The sequence below is a fragment of the Salvelinus sp. IW2-2015 genome, linkage group LG25, assembly GCF_002910315.2.
Source record: "Salvelinus sp. IW2-2015 linkage group LG25, ASM291031v2, whole genome shotgun sequence".
NCBI classification, from domain to species: Eukaryota; Metazoa; Chordata; class Actinopteri; order Salmoniformes; family Salmonidae; genus Salvelinus; species Salvelinus sp. IW2-2015.
Genome location: NC_036865.1, coordinates 9,217,061 through 9,239,592, shown reverse-complemented (window position 1 = coordinate 9,239,592; position 22,532 = coordinate 9,217,061). Strand labels below are relative to the sequence as shown.

At 44.5% G+C, this 22,532-nt stretch overlaps 1 protein-coding gene across 1 annotated transcript in view; it reads right to left on the bottom strand.

Moving 5' to 3' along the window:
- Positions 1–22,532, bottom strand: part of LOC111951696 (KH domain-containing RNA-binding protein QKI) — a 100,383-nt gene that overhangs the window by 23,579 nt on the left and 54,272 nt on the right. Inside the window, 1 exon segment of the mRNA XM_070434822.1 lies at positions 11,129–11,272. Coding sequence (XP_070290923.1) covers positions 11,129–11,272 — 144 coding nt within the window.

The following is a 22,532-nucleotide window of genomic DNA, read 5'->3' as shown; positions in this document are numbered from 1 at the left end:
GCATTACCTCCCGAGAAAATTATCTCGGGAGTTAATGCGTCAGGTATTTGATGGTGACCATGAGTTGTTAATCATGAGACATACCCCTCCGCCTTTGCTTCATTCATCCTGACCACATGATGAACGGAGAACCCTGCTGGCTGTATGGATTGGGACAATATGTCTGGAAAGAGAGCGATGATTCCATAAAACAGAGTATGTTACAGTCCCTTATGTCTCTCTGAAAGGAGATCCTCCACCTGAGCTCGTCTACTTTATTGTCCAGGAATGTTAGCGAGTAATAGATGAATACTTGGAACTGATGGATGGTTTGCTTGCCACCTGAGCCTGACACAACCCCACCTCTTCTCCCTCTACTCCGGCGTCAACTTTTTGGTGTAGGACCCGGGATGAATGGGGCTACCTCGGGATTCTAAACAAAGGATTCAGGTCAGAGAAGTCACATTTCTGGTCAAATTGCTGGTGTCCAAAAGTGATTTTCGGCTATAGGAAATAATATTACAAACGTTCTGAGCAAATAATAAAATAAGAACGCAAAATACTAAAAAGTTGGCTAGGAGATAAAAACAGGGCGACCGTGTCTATCGGCGCCATCTTGTCAAGTCTTTGAAAATAATGGAAGTTTCAGAAATCCAAAACAGTCTTCCTTTAAACTCAGTTGAGTGTTTGGCGTGGCACAGACAGAAGGGACAGCTCTTTCTACAGTGAATTGTTTACCCACTGTTTACCCATGCCAGTTAAACGATGGGCACGGCGGGCATCATTCGTGCACCATTCCCCAGCACCCTTATCTTCCTATAGAAGACACCACTCAGCCTTCACAACACGCTAAAAGACCGCCACAGCGATGTCACTTCCTCCCCAATCTGTCTGTCTGTCTCCACATCTCTTAAAAATCTTCCAAAAGAGGCTGTCCGTCTACCTTTTCAAAAAAAGATGAGATTTGGGTGTAAAATTGTCCATTATTCATCTTAAAGGCTGCATTCTAATTGGTGGTCTGGCGGAGGACTGGAATTGCTATCCGCTCTCAAAAAAGCGTCTCATCTCTATCCTTTTCAGAGCCAAACAGTCTGGAATGTAATAGTGAATAAATGTGTTGATATAGAGATTGCTGTGATAACAGTGTTGGAATTACCTATTGTAATATTACTGTGTCTGTTATGTATTCATAAGGATTAATGGATCATGTTGAACTGTAGTTGAGTGTGTCTCAGAGACAATGAATTTTGTATGGGAGCTTTTAGGCAACAGTGAAAGGCTTCTGTGCATAGGGTAATTTTGAATTGTTTTGCAAATAACAGTCTTATTTCTGCTATTGCTATCAAGCCCTTGAAAAAGAGTCTGCTAAATGACTAAAATGGCATATGGATAGATCTCTAACAAAATACATAGAAGTCAAATAATTCACTCTTCATTTATTTGTGAAACATTTTTGAGTGCTGTTGTATGATCCACTCCATTTCAGTCTCGCAGAGTTCAACAAGCACATCTTCATTTCTCACACATACAAAAATACATTGTTGACATTTCACAAAGGTCTATAATAGATATCATTGAAGTCAAGTGCTCCATTACACAGTAACCGCCCTGTGTGTGAGAAATTAGACGTTTTCTTGACGGAAGGTACATTTTCAGAACAGGCCTTTATTTCAGAGGTGACATTATGTTTCACACACGCCCCAGGATGGCAGGCAGGCAGCTGGTGAAATGCTATATCTAAGCAAAACAGCACAGCAGCACTAGATTCATTTCTCTGTCTGTCGACTCTCAAAACACTCTCTTTTTTACAGGCCTAATCACTCACTACCAGAGGGGAGGAGGTGAAGGAGGAAGAGGGGTGCAAGAGCTGTCACTACAGTCCCTGGTTCGAATCCAGGCTGCGTCACATCCGGCCGTGATTGGGAGTCCCATAGGGCGGCGCACAATTGGCCCAGCGTCGTACGGGGTATGGCCGGTGTACGCCGTCATTGAAAATAATAATTTGTTAAATAGATATCCTTAAATTAAGGTAACAAATATTTCTAAACAACATAGGCGATAGAGTGAGGATGGAGATGGACAGCTTGTTTCCCAGAGCTTGGGGGGTCCTTGCTCGCCCATCGCTGTCTGAATACAGGGGCAGTCAGGGAGGAATTCAAGCCTTTCTTTTTACAGTCACATGGCTTGGGCTCTTTGGAAGGCACAGGACGAGAGCCATTCAACAGGTTGCCACGGAGACACATTTTCTACCCCCCCCTTCACCCCATTCCCCCATTTTTTTCTGCCAGATACCCAATGTAAGGGAGGGGAGGAGAGAGGAAGATAGAGGGAGCCGTTGGGTGCGAGGATAGAGAGGGTCATGTACTGGATTGATTCAGTGAGAAATACTTAACTCTCCAAAATGATTTAATAGAGAGGGAAAGAGAGGGGGAGAGAATGTGTTACAGTATTTGTGTTTGAGAGAGAATGAGACAGAGAGGGAGAGACAGAGGGAGAGACAGAGGGAGAGACAGAGGGAGAGAGAGGGGGAGAGAGAGACAGAGAGCGAGAGAGACAGAGAGKSAGAGACAGAGAGAGAGAGACAGAGAGAGAGAGACAGAGAGAGACAGAGAGAGGGAGACAAAGAGAGAGAAAGGGAGACAGAGAYAAATGGGGAGAGATGACCTCTGAAGCCCAGAGCGGAGCAGGGAAGAAAGGGGAGAGGAAAGCCCCACAGAGAGCATTATCCAGCCCCGAAGGAGCAGAAAGCCCAGTTCAAGATTTCCACACTCCAGTTGTAAACAAAGGCTCTTTTGATGGTCTTTCTGCCTCAAAGACCTGGATGACTACTCAATCATGTGACCAGAGAAGAGGTCCCTGCTGTTCACACATACAAGAACCAGAGCCACACACGGAGACGCACAGTTACCAACGCACATACACGCTCTCTCTCTCTCTTTCTCTCTCTCTCTCTCTTCTCTCTCCTCTCTCTCTCTTCTCTCTCTCTCTCTCTCTCTCTCTCTTCTCTCTCTCTCTCTCTCTCTCTCTCTCTCTCGCTCTCTCTCTCTCTCTCTCTCTCTCTCTCTCTCTCTCTCTCTCTCACACAGACAAACACTCTCACAACTTCACATAGCTGCAGATCAGTCACATGCATAAGCTGACATGAATCCGAATCATACACCTCTTCATGCCATTCCTGCACACACACACACACACACACGCACAACATCCAGCCACCCCATCTAAACGTACACACCGGCCGAGTCTCACGCACATCTCAACTCTATTCAGCTGTGCTGACCCTCCCTCATGAGTCCTAGGCTGGGGCCCTGCATTCTCAGAAACAGTGAGCAGCAGAAAAACATGTCATGCAAGAGAGGGTCTATTGTGCTGCAAAGGGAACAGATGGGAACTCCCACAAACCAGTGGGCTTTTGTTCAGCCATTCTGCACTGCTCTCTCTTCACTCATAATACAAGTCTGTACAAATGTCGAGCACAAATGCCMKTGCTTCCCTCTGCTTCCCTCGCATCTCTTACCTAACACATGGCTGATTCTCCCTTGCCCTGGCTTGTACACTGAATTGATTTTAATCAAGTTCCCAACCCCCTAAGGATGTGCGGGAATTGCAGATGCATATCCAGCCACCTTTAAAGTATCTGTTAGTGAGAGTGTATTTAATCCTGTCTACAATGTGTCAGCTGTCTGTGACTAACCCCCATTGAACGGAACATGCTGGAAAATCCCTCCACTGGAAACTTGCCGATGTAGACTCTAACTAAAATTCACAAGTGGCCAGGGATTTGGACCAATGCACCTAGCCTCCTAAAATCTCAGGAGAACTCAAGGCCGTCTCAAGACAAGAGAAAATGTGTGTATAGATGTGTGTGCGCAATATTATAGCACCAGTTCAAGCTTGTAGTATCAGTGTGTAAAATGTTGAGACGACAGTGAGAGTTTACGGACAGATTGTGTGGAGCAAATGAGTCTGAGAATGAGCATGGCAGTGAGAGAGCGAGAAACAGAGAGCAAGTGAGACAGAGAAAGACGGAAAGAAACAAAAGCTGACAAACCCAAGAAATGGAGTGAACCGCTGAGTCTTTCCCTCGAGACAGCAAGTGTTTAATAAAAACTGTCAATTGTAGATGTGTCCTCCTCCGCTAAGGGCTAAGGAGGAGACTTGACTGACAGGCTGGGCTGGGTTGCAGGAGGTTTGAGTCCCAGACGCAGTGTGTCTGTTTACTCAGGTTCGCCTCGCTCAAACACTACACTGGCACAGCTGGCCAAGCCTACGGTGTGGGATGAGGGGCACGCACACACACACACACACACACACACATACAAATCCTCCACCATTTGAATTCCACTTGATCTTTGAGCCCGGACAATTAGAGCCTGCATCTGTCTGTCAGAGTGGTGGGGGCCAGGAGCCATTGCGAGGCCCTGCTGATAGACAGGACTTTAATTAAAGCTGGTCCCCTCAGCGCCGGCCGTTTAGGCTCTGAGTCTGTTTGCTACTGCTGCTACTACTGTCTACTGGGGAGGCACAGAGTAGAGACAGGCAGCAGAGAGAGCCTCCACTGCTATCAGTGACAGCATTACGAAGTCCTTCCAGGATTTTGACATTCACATTTTTTTGTGTGCAAAATCAACAATTTCTTGCATATTATGCGAGGGCTTGCAAAATTTTATGAATCAGTGCACTATTACGGCATAAAAAACAGTCAAATCTCCGCAATATTACTGTATAAAACTTTCGACCACCTCGTTCAAAAAGAGGGTTCGCAATTCAAACCGATCACCGCACTTTTACTGCATAAAATGGTTCAATCAAGCTACACTCCCCCGTCATAGATTTCATGGTAAATGGGTCCACAATGTTCACTAATTGCCATGCAAAAGGTCAGAATTGCTGCAGCAAATCAAAAAGAAATTCTCACAACTATCACAACCAAAAAACATGCAAATTCCTGCAGGGACTGATTACGTCAGGTGGCTGTTGGCATGGGTGTTGGCATGGGTGTTGGCATGGGTGTTGGCATGGGTGCTTTTAATGTCTACTTTTTTCTTATTTCTTTATATTTATTATACACACACACAGCCTAGTGCTGAAGTTGCACGTCTTCCTATTTACTGTACTAAGAATTGACACGTGAGTCTTTTTGATACGCTGGTGTAGGGGAGGAGGTTTAAGGGTTAAACGCATGGATGTGACAGGGATGATTCACATGGTTAAGGTCAGTGTAAAGCAGTCCTTCTCAAATAGTGGGGCGCGCCCCCCTGGGGGGGCTCGGAGCGATGCCAGGGGGGCGCGTGTGACCCCGGGGAACATGCTTTTTTTTGCAGCAGGGAGTAGGTTTTTTTTGCACCGAACAAGAGCACACAGCACAGAGCAGGAGATATGAAGTGCAGATAACAAACCCTTATGAGACACCATGGAAAAATATTTAACAGGGATGAAAAGAAAGACGGAGATAATGAGACAAACGTAAGTCTCACGAAAGCTAAGACGAGGAAATATGACGACGCGTATGTAGCGCTTGGCTTCACTGTGACTACGGTGGGAGACGAGGAAAGACCGGTATGTTTACTGTGTCTAAAAATGTTGGTAGCGGACAGCATGAAGCCAAATAAATTAAGGCGTCACTTAAAGACATTACACCCCAATCCCGCTGATAAGCCGCTTGAGTTTTTTCAGCGAAAACGTGCCGAATATTGCCAACAATCGTCCCGCTTTGCAAAACGTTCTCATTGTAGCCATTAATCCTGACTTCCTCATTTTGATAAAAAAAATCAGCACAAATTGTTTTATTCATTTTTGTTTTATAAGTTAAAGTGTTTCATATATTGTGCTCCTGAGTTAATGTTGCTGATCAATTTGAATTTATTATTATTTATTGATTATATTTTATTTTATTTTTCAGTATCTAATGGTCAAAAAATGTTTACAGTTTAAATAAGGCTTGAATTTTTATTTATTTTTTCAGGCAAAGTGATGCACTTTAAGTCTTTTCTGTTACAGACTAAAAAACAATGTTAATAAAGTTATTCTTTGTTGTAAGTTGATCTATATTTCTTTCTTTTTTTGTTTTCTTTAATGTTAATAAGCATACAATGTTATGCAGAGGTGTACCTATAACACTTTTATAGACAAATGATACTATTTACAGTAGCGGCGGAGAGTTGGGGGGGGCGCGAAATGTTTACTTCTTCCTGGGGGGGGGCGTAACAGAAAATAATTGAGAAGCACTGGTGTAAAGGTTAATGCAACAAGTTGACAGATAGAGGGGTCTCACAGGCTAACATCAGCTGACTGACTTACCACCACGTTCTTCGGCTGGAGYACAGTCTTAAGAGTACCTATAAATCATATGTACTACCGAAAACACTTTATGAGCACAGTACATTTAGATCTGAGTTTCTTTCATTACAGATCATTTGAGTCATTAAGACTTTACAGGAATTTCTTATTTGCAACAATCTGTTACAGATGAGCAGAGGCTCAACTTTCACCGGGGACGGGGGGGACATGTCCCCCTCCACATTCTGAAATTGCATTTTTGTCCCGGCCCCAGTTTTATCATTGGAATGTGATACAAAATGAGTCAACAGTGTGCTTTAGGACCATGCGGACACCTCTGAACGTCGGGTAGGCTGTTTGGAGTGTTTATCAGACTGGATTAAAAAAATATATATTTATAATAATCTTAATGTCCCCCCCACTTCTAAAACCAAAGTTGCACCCCTGCAGATGAGTAAATCAGGGAGTTACGCACACTCCTGCTAGAGTGCACGCACACATTTACACACACACACACACACATGATTATGTCCCCTTCATTTTGTATGGCTCAGTGGCAAACTGACGATTGCAGAGGGAGTAGTACAGCCAGACAGTCGGCATAGTCACACAGGGGAGTGGTCTTACTCATGCTACAATGCCAGTGATGATAATTGCTTTTGGCACGGTTGCTGGTCACTGAACGCTGCAAGCACACAGGCACTGCTACCACTGATGATAATGATTAGGATCATGTTCTCAGCGTAGAGATTTTCAGTTTTTATGGTTCTTAGTAGGTGATGCGATTGCTATGTAGGTGATGTGATTGCTATGTAGGTGATGTGATTGCTATGTAGGTGATGTGATTGCTATGTAGGTGATGTGATTGCTATGTAGGTGATGCGATTGCTATGTAGGTGATGCGATTGCTATGTAGGTGATGCGATTGCTATGTAGGTGATGTGATTGCTATGTAGGTGATGTGATTGCTATGTAGGTGATGCGATTGCTATGTTAGGTGATCGTGATGCTATGTAGTGATGCGATTGGCTATGTAGTGTGAGTGCGATTGCTATGTAGGTGATTGCGATTGCTATGTAGGGGATGCGATGCTATGTAGGTGATGCGATTGCTATGTAGGCTGATGCGATTGCTATGTAGGTGATGCGATTGCTATGTAGGTTGATTGCGATGTGGCTATGTAGGTGATGCTATGGTGCGTCCTTTATATGTGCTTAACGGGGTTATGCGATCGCTATGTAGGTGATGCGTGCTATGTAGGTGATGCGTTGCTATGTAGGATCGATTGCTATGTAGGTGATGCTGTATCGCTATGTGGTGGATGGATTGCTTGTGTAGGTGATGCAGATCTGCTATTGTAGGGTGATGCGATTGCTATGTAGGTGATGTGATCGCTATGTAGGGTGATGCGTATGCTGATGGGTGATGTGATTGCTATTAGGTTGTGATTGCTTGTGTGATGCGATTGCTATGTAGGTGATGCGATTGCTATGTAGTGTGATGCGATTGCTATGTAGGTGATGCGATTGCTATGTAGGTGATTGCGATTGCTATGTAGGTGATGCGATTGCTATGTAGGTGATGCGATGCTATGTAGGGATGCGATTGCTATGTAGGTGATGCGATTGCTATGTAGGTGATCGATTGCTATGTAGGTGATGCGATGCTATGTAGGTGATGCGTATGCTATGTAGGTGATTGCGATTGCTATTAGGTATGCGATGCTATGTAGGTGATGCGATGCTATGTAGGTGATGCGATGCTATGTAGGGATGCGATGTAGTAGTGATGCGATGCTATGTAGGTGATGCGATCGCTATGTAGGTGATGCGATCGCTATGTAGGGGATGCGATTCGCTAGTAGGTGATGCGTCGCTATGTAGTGATGGATGCTATGTAGGTGATGCGATTGCTATGTAGGTGATGCGATGCTAATGTAAGGTGATGCGATCGCTATGTAGGTGATGCGATGCTATGTGGTGATGTGCAGCTATGTAGGTGATGCTGATGCTATGTAGGTGGATGTAATTGAAGCTATTTGCAGCTGGATGTCGTTCATCGAGTGTCTGCGATCAATTCTGCGTCTGAACTGGAGGTACTAATGTGAACCACAACTGAACAGCTCCCCCGATTCCATATAACTGTACAACTCAGACAGGGTGCTAATGTCATTCTAGAGATAGAGATGCTGCGGATGCCTAGAGATAGAAAACACTCCACGCAACCCGTGTCACTCCACTGCCCAACTGACGACGGAGCAGAACTGGCAGATTGAAACTAACCGACGCGTCATATCTGTATGTACATTTCTGCGGGAATTTAGGGCTCTTTAGGAGTTGGAGAGGAAAGCTCCCGGCTGTTATCTTAAACAAAACAAACAGTGGGGAAAAAAAATCACAACTCCCTTTTCTTATTTTTTCTTTGTTTGCGACAGCCCCCTGGAGGCATAACGCTGGTCCGTTAATGGATTGTATACACACAGGGTTTGGTTCACTCCTTCACTCACACACGCGGCCTCCCGGCAGGGCCTATCCGTAAGATCACACTGCCACTCTGAGATGGGGGGTGTAGGGGAGAGATGGGAGTGGGGAGAGAGGAGATGTAGAAGGGAGGAGCGGTGTGGAAGGGGGGGGGGCTAATGAGAGGAAAAGGGGAGAGAGGAGATGGTGGAGGGAAGAGGAAGGAAGAGAGAGTGACTGTTATGTGGTGGGTTTCGGGCAGTGGGGACAACAGAGACTGTTGTTTTACTGTGGTTTTACCTTTAGGATGCTGGTATCTCGACTCTGATAGCCGGAACATTAATGTCTGTTGTTGGTGGAAGCTTGAGGCCCAAGGGAGAGTGACATCCCTTTATTAGCTAATAAGGCTGGCGGAGCCCTAGCTTTATTTCTGCAGTACCAAGGCAAAGCAGCAGATATGCCTCATCACTTCACAGTCTTTACATTTTTTTGCCATCAAACAAATGTCAATATTTTGCTTATCCTTGTCACAGCAACGCCTGCAACAGCGCTTGAAGGCTTTCTGCTCTTGAGAAACAAACATCCTAAATTCTGTGGTTTGAAAACTTTCATTGACAAGCAAAAAAATAAAAATAAAAATTCTCATAGTGTGCTTCTACACCTGCTTCTACACCTGCATTGCTTGCTGTTTGAGGTTTTAGGCCGAAGTGTCTGTACAGCACTTTAAGATATCAGCTGATGTAAGAAGGGCTATATAAATACATTTGATTTGATTTGATTTGATAGAAGTAGTAGTCCTATATCTACCATTAACAGGGTGTGTACGTGTGACTGCTTTGGCCCTGTGATGGGATGCTGATCACGTCATTTCCTAATCTGTTCCTCGTTAGCCAGTGAGTGAGTCATTCCCACCCAAATCAGCCCTGCTTCCAACTAACATCTACAGCTCAAACCTACGTACAGTAAATACAAAATCCCACACCCACCTACCTTGACTCCCATCCAGGTTCCTCAGATGCCTGACCTTCCTCGTCTTGTGTTCGTCATTCATTTATGAGCGGTAATTTGATCAATGAGGACCAGCTACACTGGTCATGCTTTCTGTGTTAGCAGCCTGTCAGGGTCTGTGTATGACAGCATAACCTAGAGAGCACCTATGACCCCATAGGACCTAGCCAGCCAATCACATMATCTTACGGAGGCCCTCCAATGTCACGTTCTCCCAAATAGACTCCTGACAGACACAGACAAGGAACCAACTTTTGACTTCCCAGAAACATCATCAAGGGATGGGTTGGGAGACTTGGGCCGGGCAAAACTCGGAGATCATCATGCTAACTGTAGGCTACACATGGAAATCCAGCATGGCCCTTCATCTATGGTGGGGTGCAATGTATCAATGAAGGACACATGTAATATGATACAAAGATTCCTCCAAGAGTGAATGACTTATTCACCCACGATCCTCTTTCAACACTATTTCATCATCATTCATTCCCTCTGKAAACGAAACACAGATGATGACTCAACCACACACACCTCCTGCAGGTTATTTCAATCTGTGCACACACAGCACACACACTGCGCACACACACATAACTAGAGACCGGTGGTGAATCTCATGTGCTATTTCAACCCTTAGACCTTTGGGTTTATTTGACCTTTATTAAGTCGCCATGCTTTAAGAAACGAAAATAGTCCCTCCAGCAGACTGAGATGATGACACCGTCCTGCAGGTTCCTTCCTAAACTTCCCCTTTCTCACTATGATGGAGACTCTCACTTCCTGTTCATCAAGTGACACCAAGGAAATGAAAGGGAGAACATGTGGATGATCAGCAAAAACATCACTCTCTCTCTCTCTCGCCCGCCCTCATGCAAGCCCCCGTGCATGCACACACAAACACATGAACGTCTTTGGTATTGATTTCTCTATAAATGAAACCGCTGTATGTTTTTTTTGGAGGATATAAATATAGTGGTATAGCTTTAGCCACTGACATAGAAGCTGACTACTTGAATGTGCAATCAGCGGTAATTCGTTTTAAAGGGTAATTGCTTTTGTGCTGATTCTATAACGCTCAGCTCATTTGAACGAAATTCTAATATTAAGCTGTTGGCTAATACATAATTTCACTGCAGGAGTGATGACCATTTTTGCATGCACACGCGCACATTATGGCACATCATCTTGCACATGACTCTTTTAGCACAGAAATACAATCTAGAGTTAACTACAACCAATCCATTTTTACCACTTGATATTTGCTTCCTCAATATAATAATACACATGACATTAATTTCAGCTCTTTAAATAAACACATCTGATTGGTGACATTTCTGAGAGCTTTCTTCTGAGCCATGCATCACTGGCCCTCGGCAACAGGAAGTGACACGGGGCCACTGACTCACCGCAGGCACCAGTAGTTTGTTGACCTCCTCCACGGCCCTCTTCAGCTTGATCTCAGCGCGGTTCTGAGCGTCCTCCACCGTGATCAGGACATGCAGGTCCTCATTGAGGTGCTCCCAGTTGGGCTTTCCTCGGTTCTGCTCCTCCTGTAGGGGGGAGGGGCGGGGAGAAGAAGAGTTAAAAACAAGTCCAAAGGCTGTACTTCATGGGCCGGTTTCTCAGACACAGATTAAGCCTAGTCCAGGACTAAAAGCATTCTCAATGGAGTAGAGCTTTTTAGTCCAGGAGTGTCTGGGAAATATACTGAATAAAAATATATACGCAACATGTAAAGTGTTGGTCCCATGTTTCATGTGTTGAAATAAAAGATTCCAGAATTTTTGTGCACAAATGTGTTTACATCCCTGTTAGTGATTAGGGACTAATTCATTTATTTAAATTGACTAATTTCCTTATATAAACTGTAACTCAGTAAAAAAACTATAATTGTTGCATGTTGCATTTATATTTCTGTTCAGTGCGGCATGCCCTGAGTGTACAAAACATTAGGAACACCTTCCTAATATTAAGTTTCACCCACTTTTCCCCTCAAAACAGCCTCAATTCATCAGGGCATGGACTCTACAAGGTGTCGAAAGCGTTCTACAGGGATGCTGGCCCATGTTGATACCAATGCTTCCCACTGTCAAGTTGGCTGGATAGGGCCTCCCGAGTGGCGCTGCGGTCTAAGGCACTACAGTGCTTGAGGCGTCACTACAGAACCGGGTTCGATCCCGGGCTGTGTCACACCCCGGCTGCGACCGGGAGACCACGAGGCAATGCACAATTGGCCCAGCGTCGTCCGGTTTAGGGAGGGTTTGGCCTGCCGGGATGTCCTTGTCCCATCGTGCTCTAGCGCATCCACACTGACACGGTCGCCAGTTGGACAGTGTTTCTTCCGACACATTAGTGCGACTGCCTTCCGGGTTAAGCAGGCAGTGCGGCTTGGCAGGGTAGTATTTCAGGGGACGCATGGCTCTTGACCCTCGCCTCTCCAGAGTCCGTATGGGAGTTGCAGCGATAGGACAAGACTGTAACTACCAATTGGATAACAGGAATTTGAGGAGAAAAAAGGGTAATAAAAAAATTAATACAAAAACGTTTTCTGGATGTCCTTTGGGTGGTGGACCATTCTTGATACACACGGGGAAACTGTTGAGCGTGAAAAACCCAGCAGCTTTGCAGTTCTCGACACACTCAAACCGGTGCGCCTGGTACCTAATACCATACCCCGTTCAAAGGCACTTCAATCGTTTGTCTTGCCCATTCACCCTCTGAATGGCACACACACAATCCATGTCTCAATTGTCTCAAGGCATAAAAATCCTTCTTTAACCAATCTCCTACCCTTCAACTGCTCTGATTGAAGTGGTTTTAACAGGTGACATCAATAAGGGATCATAGCATTCACCTGGATTCACCTGGTCAGTCTATGTCATGGAAAGAGCAGGTGTTCCTATTGTTTTGTACACTCAGTATATGTGTTTTGATGATGATCAATGGTCAAATATTGCTTCCGAGTGGCGCAGCGGTCTAAGGCACTGCATCTCACTGCTAGAGGCATCACTACAGACCCTGGTTCGATCCCGGGCTGTATCACAACCGGCTGTAATCGGGAGTCCCACAGGGCAGCGCACAATTGGCCCAGTGTCGTCCGGGTTAGGGGAGGGTTTGGCCGGGGTAGGCCGTCATTATAAAATAAGAATTTGTTCTTAACTGACTTGCCTATTTAAATAAAGGTTAAATACATTTTTTTAATTTGTATATGATCAACAGTAAACGATTAATGTATGTGTAATTTGCCCCCTCCAAATTATAACATAATACAAAATTGGGTAACACTTTACTTAACACACAGCATCATAACCCGTTATGACACGGTCATAATATGTCATAACACTGTCATGACATATTTAGACCTGTRGTGACATATATTGTGTTATTTTATGGCTGTTATGACACCTACATAAGAGTGTCAAAACCCACAACCCTACCACACAAGGCAAACCATTCCATTACACCATAGCCTACTTGTCAACAGTATGTTTATGTTATTTAAAAATGTTCTGAAATTGACCATATTCAATTATCATTGTAATTGTGCACACATTGATGTCAGACATGCACCTACCTCAATGCTCTGTTTCGGATGATTGGGATGTATGCAGGAGCATATTTAGCAGCAGGACAAGACACCATCTTTTTGACTGATGACTGATATAAGGGCATGTATGTGATAGGTCTATCTGGCTTATATGATTATGATGGTCATGATGCTTCTTGACAGTGTCATGAAGTATATTTTCTTAGTCCAAGTAAAGTGACACAGTGTATTTTCTACAAGTTATTTAAAATATTATTTAAAAAAAAACATGACTGTAAAGATTTCATTACAACAACAACAAAGGACTTAAGAAAAAACACATTTCAATAAATGTGGGTTTTGGCACTCTTATGTAGGTGTCATAACCAGTCATAAAATAACGCGATATGACACAACAGGTGTAAATATATGGGTCAGRGTTATGGGACGGGGGCTGGGATTAAACATTTTAAAAATAACAAAATATATGATATAAATATAGGACAAAACACACATCATGACAAGAGAGACAACACAACACTACATAAAGAGAGACCTAAGACAACAACATAGCAAGGCAGCAACACATGACAACACAGCATGGTAGCAACACAACATGACAACAACATGGTAGCAACACAACATGGGGCAAGAAGGTAGAGACAACAATACATCACGCAAAGCAGCCACAACTGTCAGTAAGAGTGTCCATGACAAGTTCTGTGAGTTGTTATGACATATTATGACACGGTTATGACCGTGTCATAACGTGCTATGACACTGCGTGTCAAGTAAAGTGTTACTCCCAAAGAAATGTTCTCTGTAGGTATGGTCAAAGTGGCGCTGCCAGAAGAGAAGAGTTGTCAAAGGGAGCCATGTAAGCTCTATGGACTTGTTGAAATCCCCACATTCCTCAGACCTCACTGAGAGCGTAACGGTTTCCCTCTTTCACTTATTCAATATACCGTAGCTAATCTGTTGAAAATGAGGCAAAAATAGCCTGTGTTACTTCAGTGCCTCCACGTGAGAGTCTAAAAGCGACTGTCTAGGTCAAACAATAGTGTAAACTCTAGACAGGCAGGAGGTTAAGCAAAGTCCCGGGTGCCTTCGACGTCGCTCTTCACTCTTCACGCTGCATCTTGCTTCTCTCTACTCTCTAACAGACCTACAGCACCGCTGAGTCTCAGGGCTCCACACAATACAACCTGAATTGTTGTAAATAACGCAGCAGCTCTTTTCCTCTGGTCAAAGAAAACCACATCATTGTTTTATTACCACCCGTACTAACTAGGTAGACTCCAATCACATAAATATGCTTCCAGCTTTTAGAATGACAAGTGTGTGGGTTTCATTCAATTCCAGCCTCAATATTAGCATAGAACGTGTGGAAAGTGATGGGAATAAAACAGCATAATACAACTCTGACATGTCGTTCTCTGCTTCCTCACCAACCCAGAACTACAGAACAAACAACAATCCCCCATTACTGAACAACGGAGAGAGAGAGAAAAAAACAAGGTAAACAAACAAAAACACAGCATATACGAACAGACTCCACTTTGATCTGCCTAAACCCATGACACCGCAGCGGAAGACAGGACGCACACTACATGACATCAAAGGTGGCGTTCCTCTACAAAGAGGCTTGTATACCTATCCCAGAGAAAGAGAGCGAGAGAGAGAGAGAGAGAGAGAGAGAGAGAGAGAGCCGAGAGAGAGAGAGAGAGAGAGAAAGTCTCTGCGTACGGGCAACATGGCCTTTAGCCTGAAACAGACACACAGAGTGAACCAGATGTGGTTTGTTAATCAGATTGTCTAGATTGTTAATTGATTTTAAGATCTGATCTGGTTAGTAAAGAAGTGATTGATGTTCAGGAAAGTGGAATTTGGACTCCATTATTTGGACTAGGGTATTTTGGAGTCACAGGAGGCTGGTGAAAGGAGGACAGCTCATAATAATGTCTGGAATGGAGTGTATGGAATGGTATCAAACACCTGGAAATCATGTGTTTGATGTGTTGGATTAACATTCCACCTATTCTGTTCCAGCRATTACTATCAGCCCATCCTCCCCAATTAAGGCGCCACCAACCTCCTGTGTTTGGAGTACAGCATTTCGGTGAAAGTACATGAACAAGTCACTTGTGTTTCGATAACATTTTTAGATAAAATAATGAGTGTGAACCTGACACCCCTTAGTTTCTTTTCAAGTGTCCCAGCCTCCTCAACAGTGCTATTGTACATGCTACAAATCTCCATATTATTTGAATAAATGTCGGAATGCTTTGATTTACATGACATGTGAATCAAAGATGACCCCATTTAAATAAGGGAGTTTTGTTCAGGCAGGGGTGGGGCTGCGTGTCAATAAAAACCATTCTCCTTTCATCTGCCACCTTTTAAACAGGGGAATAAAGGGATATGGAGAAGAAAATATGAAAGACACATCCTCTAATTGACTTTGTCACAAGAAAGAGAAGCCTTGTAAAATATTCACTCATCCCCTCCTCCTCCCTTCCCTTCTCATATTTGGTGTTTTCCTCCTCATGACTCCCCAAATGAAAAATCTAAATCTGATTAATACAACAAAGGTATACATAAACAAATCTTTTTTCTCACTCTAGTTGCAAATGGGAAATTGATGGCTTGCGGTCTGTGATTGTTCTCCCACTGTCCCTGTATTTTCAGCAGAGCAGTGATTTAGGATTCCAATGCCTTTTACTGAAAAGCACTTATTTTAAATTCTCTGTTTATTTGAGATTGTCTGATCATTTGATGACGGGGATAAGGTGTTGCGAGAGACCATGGGGAGGTGAGCTTTTTTTCACTGGTGCCCGGCCGTTACTGCCATTTGTAGTKATTTCCAATGCACTCCAAAGGTAATGAACGCTCTTATGATCACAGTTCCAAACACTAGCACAAACACCCAACTAAACATCAATCACAGATAATATATGAGATTATCTAGGAATCCATCTCAACCGAGAGCAAATAAACCGTACAAAGGACAATATTGATAAGATTTCCTCCTCATATTCTCTGGATATCTACTCTCTCCCGACTTGATTTATCTCCTATTACAAGCACCAAAGAAATGGATCCCCAGCGTCTAGCTGTCACAGACCAGCCCACCCACTAACACACCATCAATAACATCCAGGAAAAGCCCGAGCAACACTACCAAAAGGGGTTCAGAGGGGTGGACGGATGGCTGTGGTGTGTGGTGTGTGTGGATGTGGGGTGTGGTGTGGATGTGGATGTGTGTGTGGATGTGGATGTGTGTGTGGATTGTGTGTGATGTGTTGTGTGTGTGTGTGTGTGTGTGTGTGTGTGTGTGTGTGTGTGTGTGTGTGTGTGTGTGTGTGTGTGTGTGTGTGTGTGTGTGTGTGTGTGTGTGTGGTGTGGATGTGTGTGGATGTGGATGTGTGTGTGTGTGTGATGTGTGTGTGGATGTGATGTGTGTGGATGTTGTGTGTGTGTGTGTGTGGATGTGTGTGTGTGTGGATGTGTGTGGAAGGGTGATGGGGTTGGCTCTGACACAGGCTACATCTGGATTCGGCTAACACACACACACACACACACACAACACACACACACACACACACACACAACACACACCACACACCACACACACACACACACACCACACACACACACACACACACACACACACACACACACACACACAAATGCAAGTACACACACCCTCCACCATGCCCTTCAGTACGGAACAACATGACATGTCGGGAGTCAAGGTTATGTTCCCTGAGCCCTTTTAAATGACTGCTTGTCCAGCTGTGTGACCCTTCCATGTTTATCTCTCTCTGACCCCTCTCTCTATCTCTCTTGCTCTTTCTCACTCTCTTCCCCCTTCCTGTCTCTCGCTCTCATTCGCCACGGCCACAGACCTGGACCATAATCAACCACCATAAATCCATGGGCCAGCTCTTTTGTAATCCTAACCCAGGCAATAACGCCTCTCTGAAGAAGAGTCAGTCGGCCCCACAAAGGAACAGTGCGGGAGAACACAGGAGCCGGGCCAATATGACAGCACACAGCAAGACTAATTGGGTAGAGCAGAGACAGAGGAAACTGAGGAGGGAGGTGGYAGTGGGACTCTGGAAACTTAAGAGAGTGGTACAGGGTACTTAGGATGGTGGGTTGGAAGGTATATCAAACCTATTAGTCCTAGGTCTAGAAAGGCAGTGTGTGCGTGTGTGTGCGTATGCTAATGCCTGTGTGTGCGTGCACCTGTGTGAGTGTGTGTGAGCCTGCATTATGACTTTATACGTGTGTGCATGTGGGTACTGGCATGTGAACAGCAAAACGCCATTCCATTCCTTATCTCTTCTTGGCACCGTTCCTAATAACTTCTTTCCCTCGGTGAGCCACTGTGGAGTAATGAGATGTAAAGGAGGTCTCGGGCCGTACCACCTGTAGTATCAGAGCGGGGATGGGGGAGTTTACTCTACAGAAAGGTTTATCAAGGTGAACACCTCCACTCGGGATCAAAGTTGGGAGATATTGTAGTGACTGACAGCTTCTGTAATAGTCAGTGAAAGTGAGGGCAGAGAAGAGAGATCAACAGTGAGTGGGTTCATCATGTCAGTGTCAATGGATTAAAGGCAGGGGATTTCAAGTCCAAAAGCAGGGGAATGTACCCAGCTAGAGCATTTGGTTCCTTGGGAGTTGTGGGAAAGTATGTTTTTGGTTTCACATTGGTTGTGGGAACGAAGCCATACGTTTTCAGACCGGTAAAACAGAACGTTTTTTAAACGTTCTGAGATAAGTGAAAATTTCACCTGTTCTAGGAACATTTCTTTTTAGGTTGCAGGGAGGTTCTGAGAATGTTTAACTCTGGATCCTTGAAGGTTTCCTGCAAGGTTTTATTAACGCTCTGGAGACGGGAATGATGGGTTATTTGAAACTTTCAGTTCACTGAATGTTTCAATAAGACTTTTAATAACACTGCTATCTTATCTTGGGTTAACTTTTTTTTACTCCAAGCACAGATAGGACACATGGAAATTCATTTCCTTAGGCATTAATCATGCAAACACGTTTATTTTTTATTGCGACACAGCATCACTGAGATTCAAACGTATAATCTTCTCTCTCTCTCTCTGTGTTTGTGTGTCACTTTCTAGGAATGGTGCAGGATAGTTGCTTGGCTAAAGTTTTTTGTTTTTGTTTTTAGGGAACGTTTTCTTAACGTTCTGAGAATGGATGGAGAATGAACGTTCTGAGAAAAAAATGAAAGCATTTTAAGGAAACGTTATGCTGAAGTTCTGAAATTCTCACAGAAGAACATTGTTTCTTAAAGTTTTCTCAACAATTTGAGAACATTCCCAATCTCAAACCAGTTGGAGAACGTTCAAAGAACATTACCAAAATATAAATGAAATGTAACCATGTTTGAAATACCAAGACATTTTTTATTTGTCAAGTTCCTTAAATGTACTGAGAATGTTCCAAAGCCAAGCAACTATCCTGCACCATTCCCAGAAAATTGTGGGAAGGTTTTATGCAAAATAACCACAGGACAACTACACTCTCACCAAGCTCTAAGAAACATATGGTTTTCAGAACGTTATGTGCTAACTGGGTACCCTCAGGATACATGGTCCAGTCAGGCTGGTTCAATCCGCTACTGTTGAAAGCCTTTAAAGACTGAACATTTTTCTGCACATGATACACTATACACTGGCCATGGTATGAAGAAGAGTTTGAGACCACCTGCTCTCTCTTTCTCGTTCTCCCTGACAAACACACACACACACACACACACACACACACACACACACACACACACACACACACACACACACACACACANCACACACACACACACACACACACACACACACACACACACACACACACACACACACACACACACACACACACACACACACACACACACACAGTTGGAGGTTATAGAGCTAGAAGAATGAGAATGTGCTGTTCCCTGACATCCAGAAGACTTTTTGATTGTGTAAAAGCCCCGTCACGTCAAGGTTCCTTGTTAAAGGATTTAGTGGGAAGCTGAAATTAGGGTTAGGCTATTTATTTTGTTACAGCACTCTCCTTTGCAACATCCCAGCACAGAATCAGAATTCTGTCCACAATAAGGATTATACACCCCATGCATATACCTCCCACCCTTCCCCTCCCCCAACACACTCACATACTATATGATACTCACACATGCACGCACACACACACAGAACGTACACACACACACACATACAGAATGTACACAAACACACATTAGCAGTAGGCTCATTCAAATTTTGTTGACAGATAAAGGTTAGTGCACATTTTAGGAAGTGTACACAGCAGGGTACTTCTCTAAGGAAAGACAAACCACACAAAGCATGTCTTTTCATCTTCACTAAGCTCAAACAAACTCGACTTGTGTCCCTTGTGAGCCACTGTACTGCTGCACGGCAGAATATCTGCTAAGAGGAGACAGTAATTAAGGAGACTTTAAAGAGAAACTGAACGTACCAATTCCATGTTTCTCTGTTGCTCACTAAGAAAAAAAGATGTCGGTCTTGGGGGTGTGGTTCAATGTGGCATTTACTGCTGTTTGTCCCCCATGAGACACCATAGGAACAAAGCCAGTGTTACTTCCTCAAAATAGTCTGAATGAATCTAAGCTAACTCAAGAAAACTGTAATAAATGTGGATGTTTTTGCTGAGGGGGTTGAATGGAAAAAAGGTGCGACGTGTTGCCTTACGTAAACAGAGTCAGATGCGCTGTGCTGATGGGCAGGTCTGTTTCACTGTCTGTATTCTGTGGTAGGATTGGACAGAGTGCAATCACCTCAGCTGTGTATCCCGTGTTAACGGGCAAGTGAGCATTGTCGAAATCAAAACCCAACCCTCAAGTAAGTCATAAACTCACGTACAAAACTCTGTTTTGGACGAGACTGACATTATAGAACAATAGAACAAATGTGTCTGACTAATGCCGATGCCATATAGGCTGTTTTCTGTCAGATAAGTTGTTTACTGCGCACTAAACCCACAGGTAATTCACACCGCTAAGCAGTGAGCTCCCGGTAAGCTTGATGCCTGCACGGTTAGTTACTGTAGTGTCGCTTGAAGACCCATGGCAATACTAATGCAACAAACAACAACACCGATATGTATACAAACCAGTGAATGCTGGTGGGAGGAGCTATGGGAGGACGGGCCCATTGTAATGGCTGCAGTGGAATTAATGGAACGGAGTCYAACATGTGGTTTCCATATGCTCGATGTGTTTGATACCGGTCCACTTATGCCAGTCCAGCCATTACAAGAAGCCCGTCCTCCTATAACTCCTCCCACCAGCCTCCTCTGATGCAAACTATGCACAGCGTCGCTTTAACAGAGCAACTTGCAAAGTAATTCCCAGACTCTGATGAACTCAGAAAGAGGGAGAGAGAGACAGGGAGAGCGAGAGCGTGACTGAGAGTAAATGAGAGAGAGAGAGAGAGCACGGGCGCTGTGTCTCAGAGACGCTACGCGTGAGTAGAGTAGGCTGTGTGGTTCTGGGACTAGAGTACAGTAGATCTGTGTGAAGCCAGTCGGACCGTCATAGTAACTGTAATAGCCAGCAGACCTCGAGCAGAGCAGGGACACTGGAAGACAAGAGTCCGGCTGACAGCTATTGTCAGGACAATGATGATGTCAACCAGAGGGAGGCAGAAACTGTCAGCACTCCATCCTCTCACCTCACAACACCTAGCTAGTTTGCTCACCATGCTGCTTCAAGGACAGTGTCTGAGCGAATGTTAATGTGCGTGCATAGTGGTAAAGTGTATTTTGGCCCGTTTGTGTGTTTTTGTGTGTGTGCGGCGGACAGAGGAGTCAGAGGCAGGCTAATGTGTGTTACACTGCTGTGGTCGGACACACTGAGAGACAGCGAGGCACTCTCCCGCCCACTCTAAGGCTATAGACAGTGACACAATTTAACTCAAACATACCCCCACTTTCAGGGCTAACCTCTCCAACGATAGCTAGATTTCTATTGTCAGAATGAAACGTCGGTATTTGCAGGTTTTGTCTGTCGTAACTGAGGACGCCCTACCCCTGGTGGATCCATTTGTGTCGTGTGGTTTTGTGTAGCCATGGTATAATAGGAGTCCTAACACACATCCTATGGTTATCATCAGGCCCTGTTTGAGTGTGAGTTCGTGTGGGAGAGCTGCTTCTCACTGGTTATCTATTGGATGGCTGCTGTGGTGGTGCTGTGTTTCCACCACCTCCTGCATTCCACAAGACCCAATCTGTGTCAGCAGGCATTTGTTTCACTTAAGGAGTGTATATGCGGCATGAGACATTACGCAGAGGACAAGGACACCAGCCTCTGTGCTGCTCGGAAACCTAATAAATTGCGTGCAGGTAGCATGGAACTCAATAACCATCGCAACAACAATGCCCACAGAGGAGAGAGGGAGGGAGAGAGAGGGAAAGGGAGGGAGAGAGAGGGAAAGGGAGGGAGAGAGAGAGAAAGTGAGAGAGATAGCGAGAGAGAGAGAGAGGGGAGAGAAAGAGAAGAGAGGGAGGGAGGGAAGGAAGGGAAGGAGAGGAAGACAAAAATAGACTGGGAATAAGAGAGAGAGAAAGAGAAACGATGAGGGAGGTGAAGGAAGGGAAGGAGAGAGGGAACAGACAAAAATAGACTGAGGAAGAGAGAGAGAGAGGGAGGGAGTAAGGAAGAGAAGATGGATATGAGATGAGATTGAGAGAGAGAGAGAGCGATGTGATGAAAGTAGTCGTCCATGAGAGATTGGAATGCTGTGAGATGATATAATTTGAGAGTCTTAATGTCTTTCGAGTTGGCTTGTTGGATGGATGCTTTGGAGAGCGAGATGAAGAGAGAGAGAGATGAGAAGTAGATAAGATTAGGTAGAGGTGATGTGATGGAACTTTAGATGGACTCGCAGAGATGGGATGAGAGGGAGAGAGGATGGAGGAACAGTGAATTAATGAGGACTGGCGGACTAGAGAAGAAGAGAGAGAGAGAGAGAGAGAGGATAGAGAGGATAGAGGGGGCCATAGACTGTGTGCTTTACGATGTGAGAAAGACCAGTAGTTTGACTTACCCTGTAATACATTTCATCACCAACAACATAGTGGTTAGACTAGAGAGAGAGCCTCTCTCCAGCTCTGTTATGGTGAGATAGCTAGAGCAGCTGGGTTTCTGCAGGATGCTGAGCTGAAGCAGATGTGGAGGAGTGCAGGAGACCACAACAGGGATATCAGAGACACTTGTTTTATTTTTTTCTGCC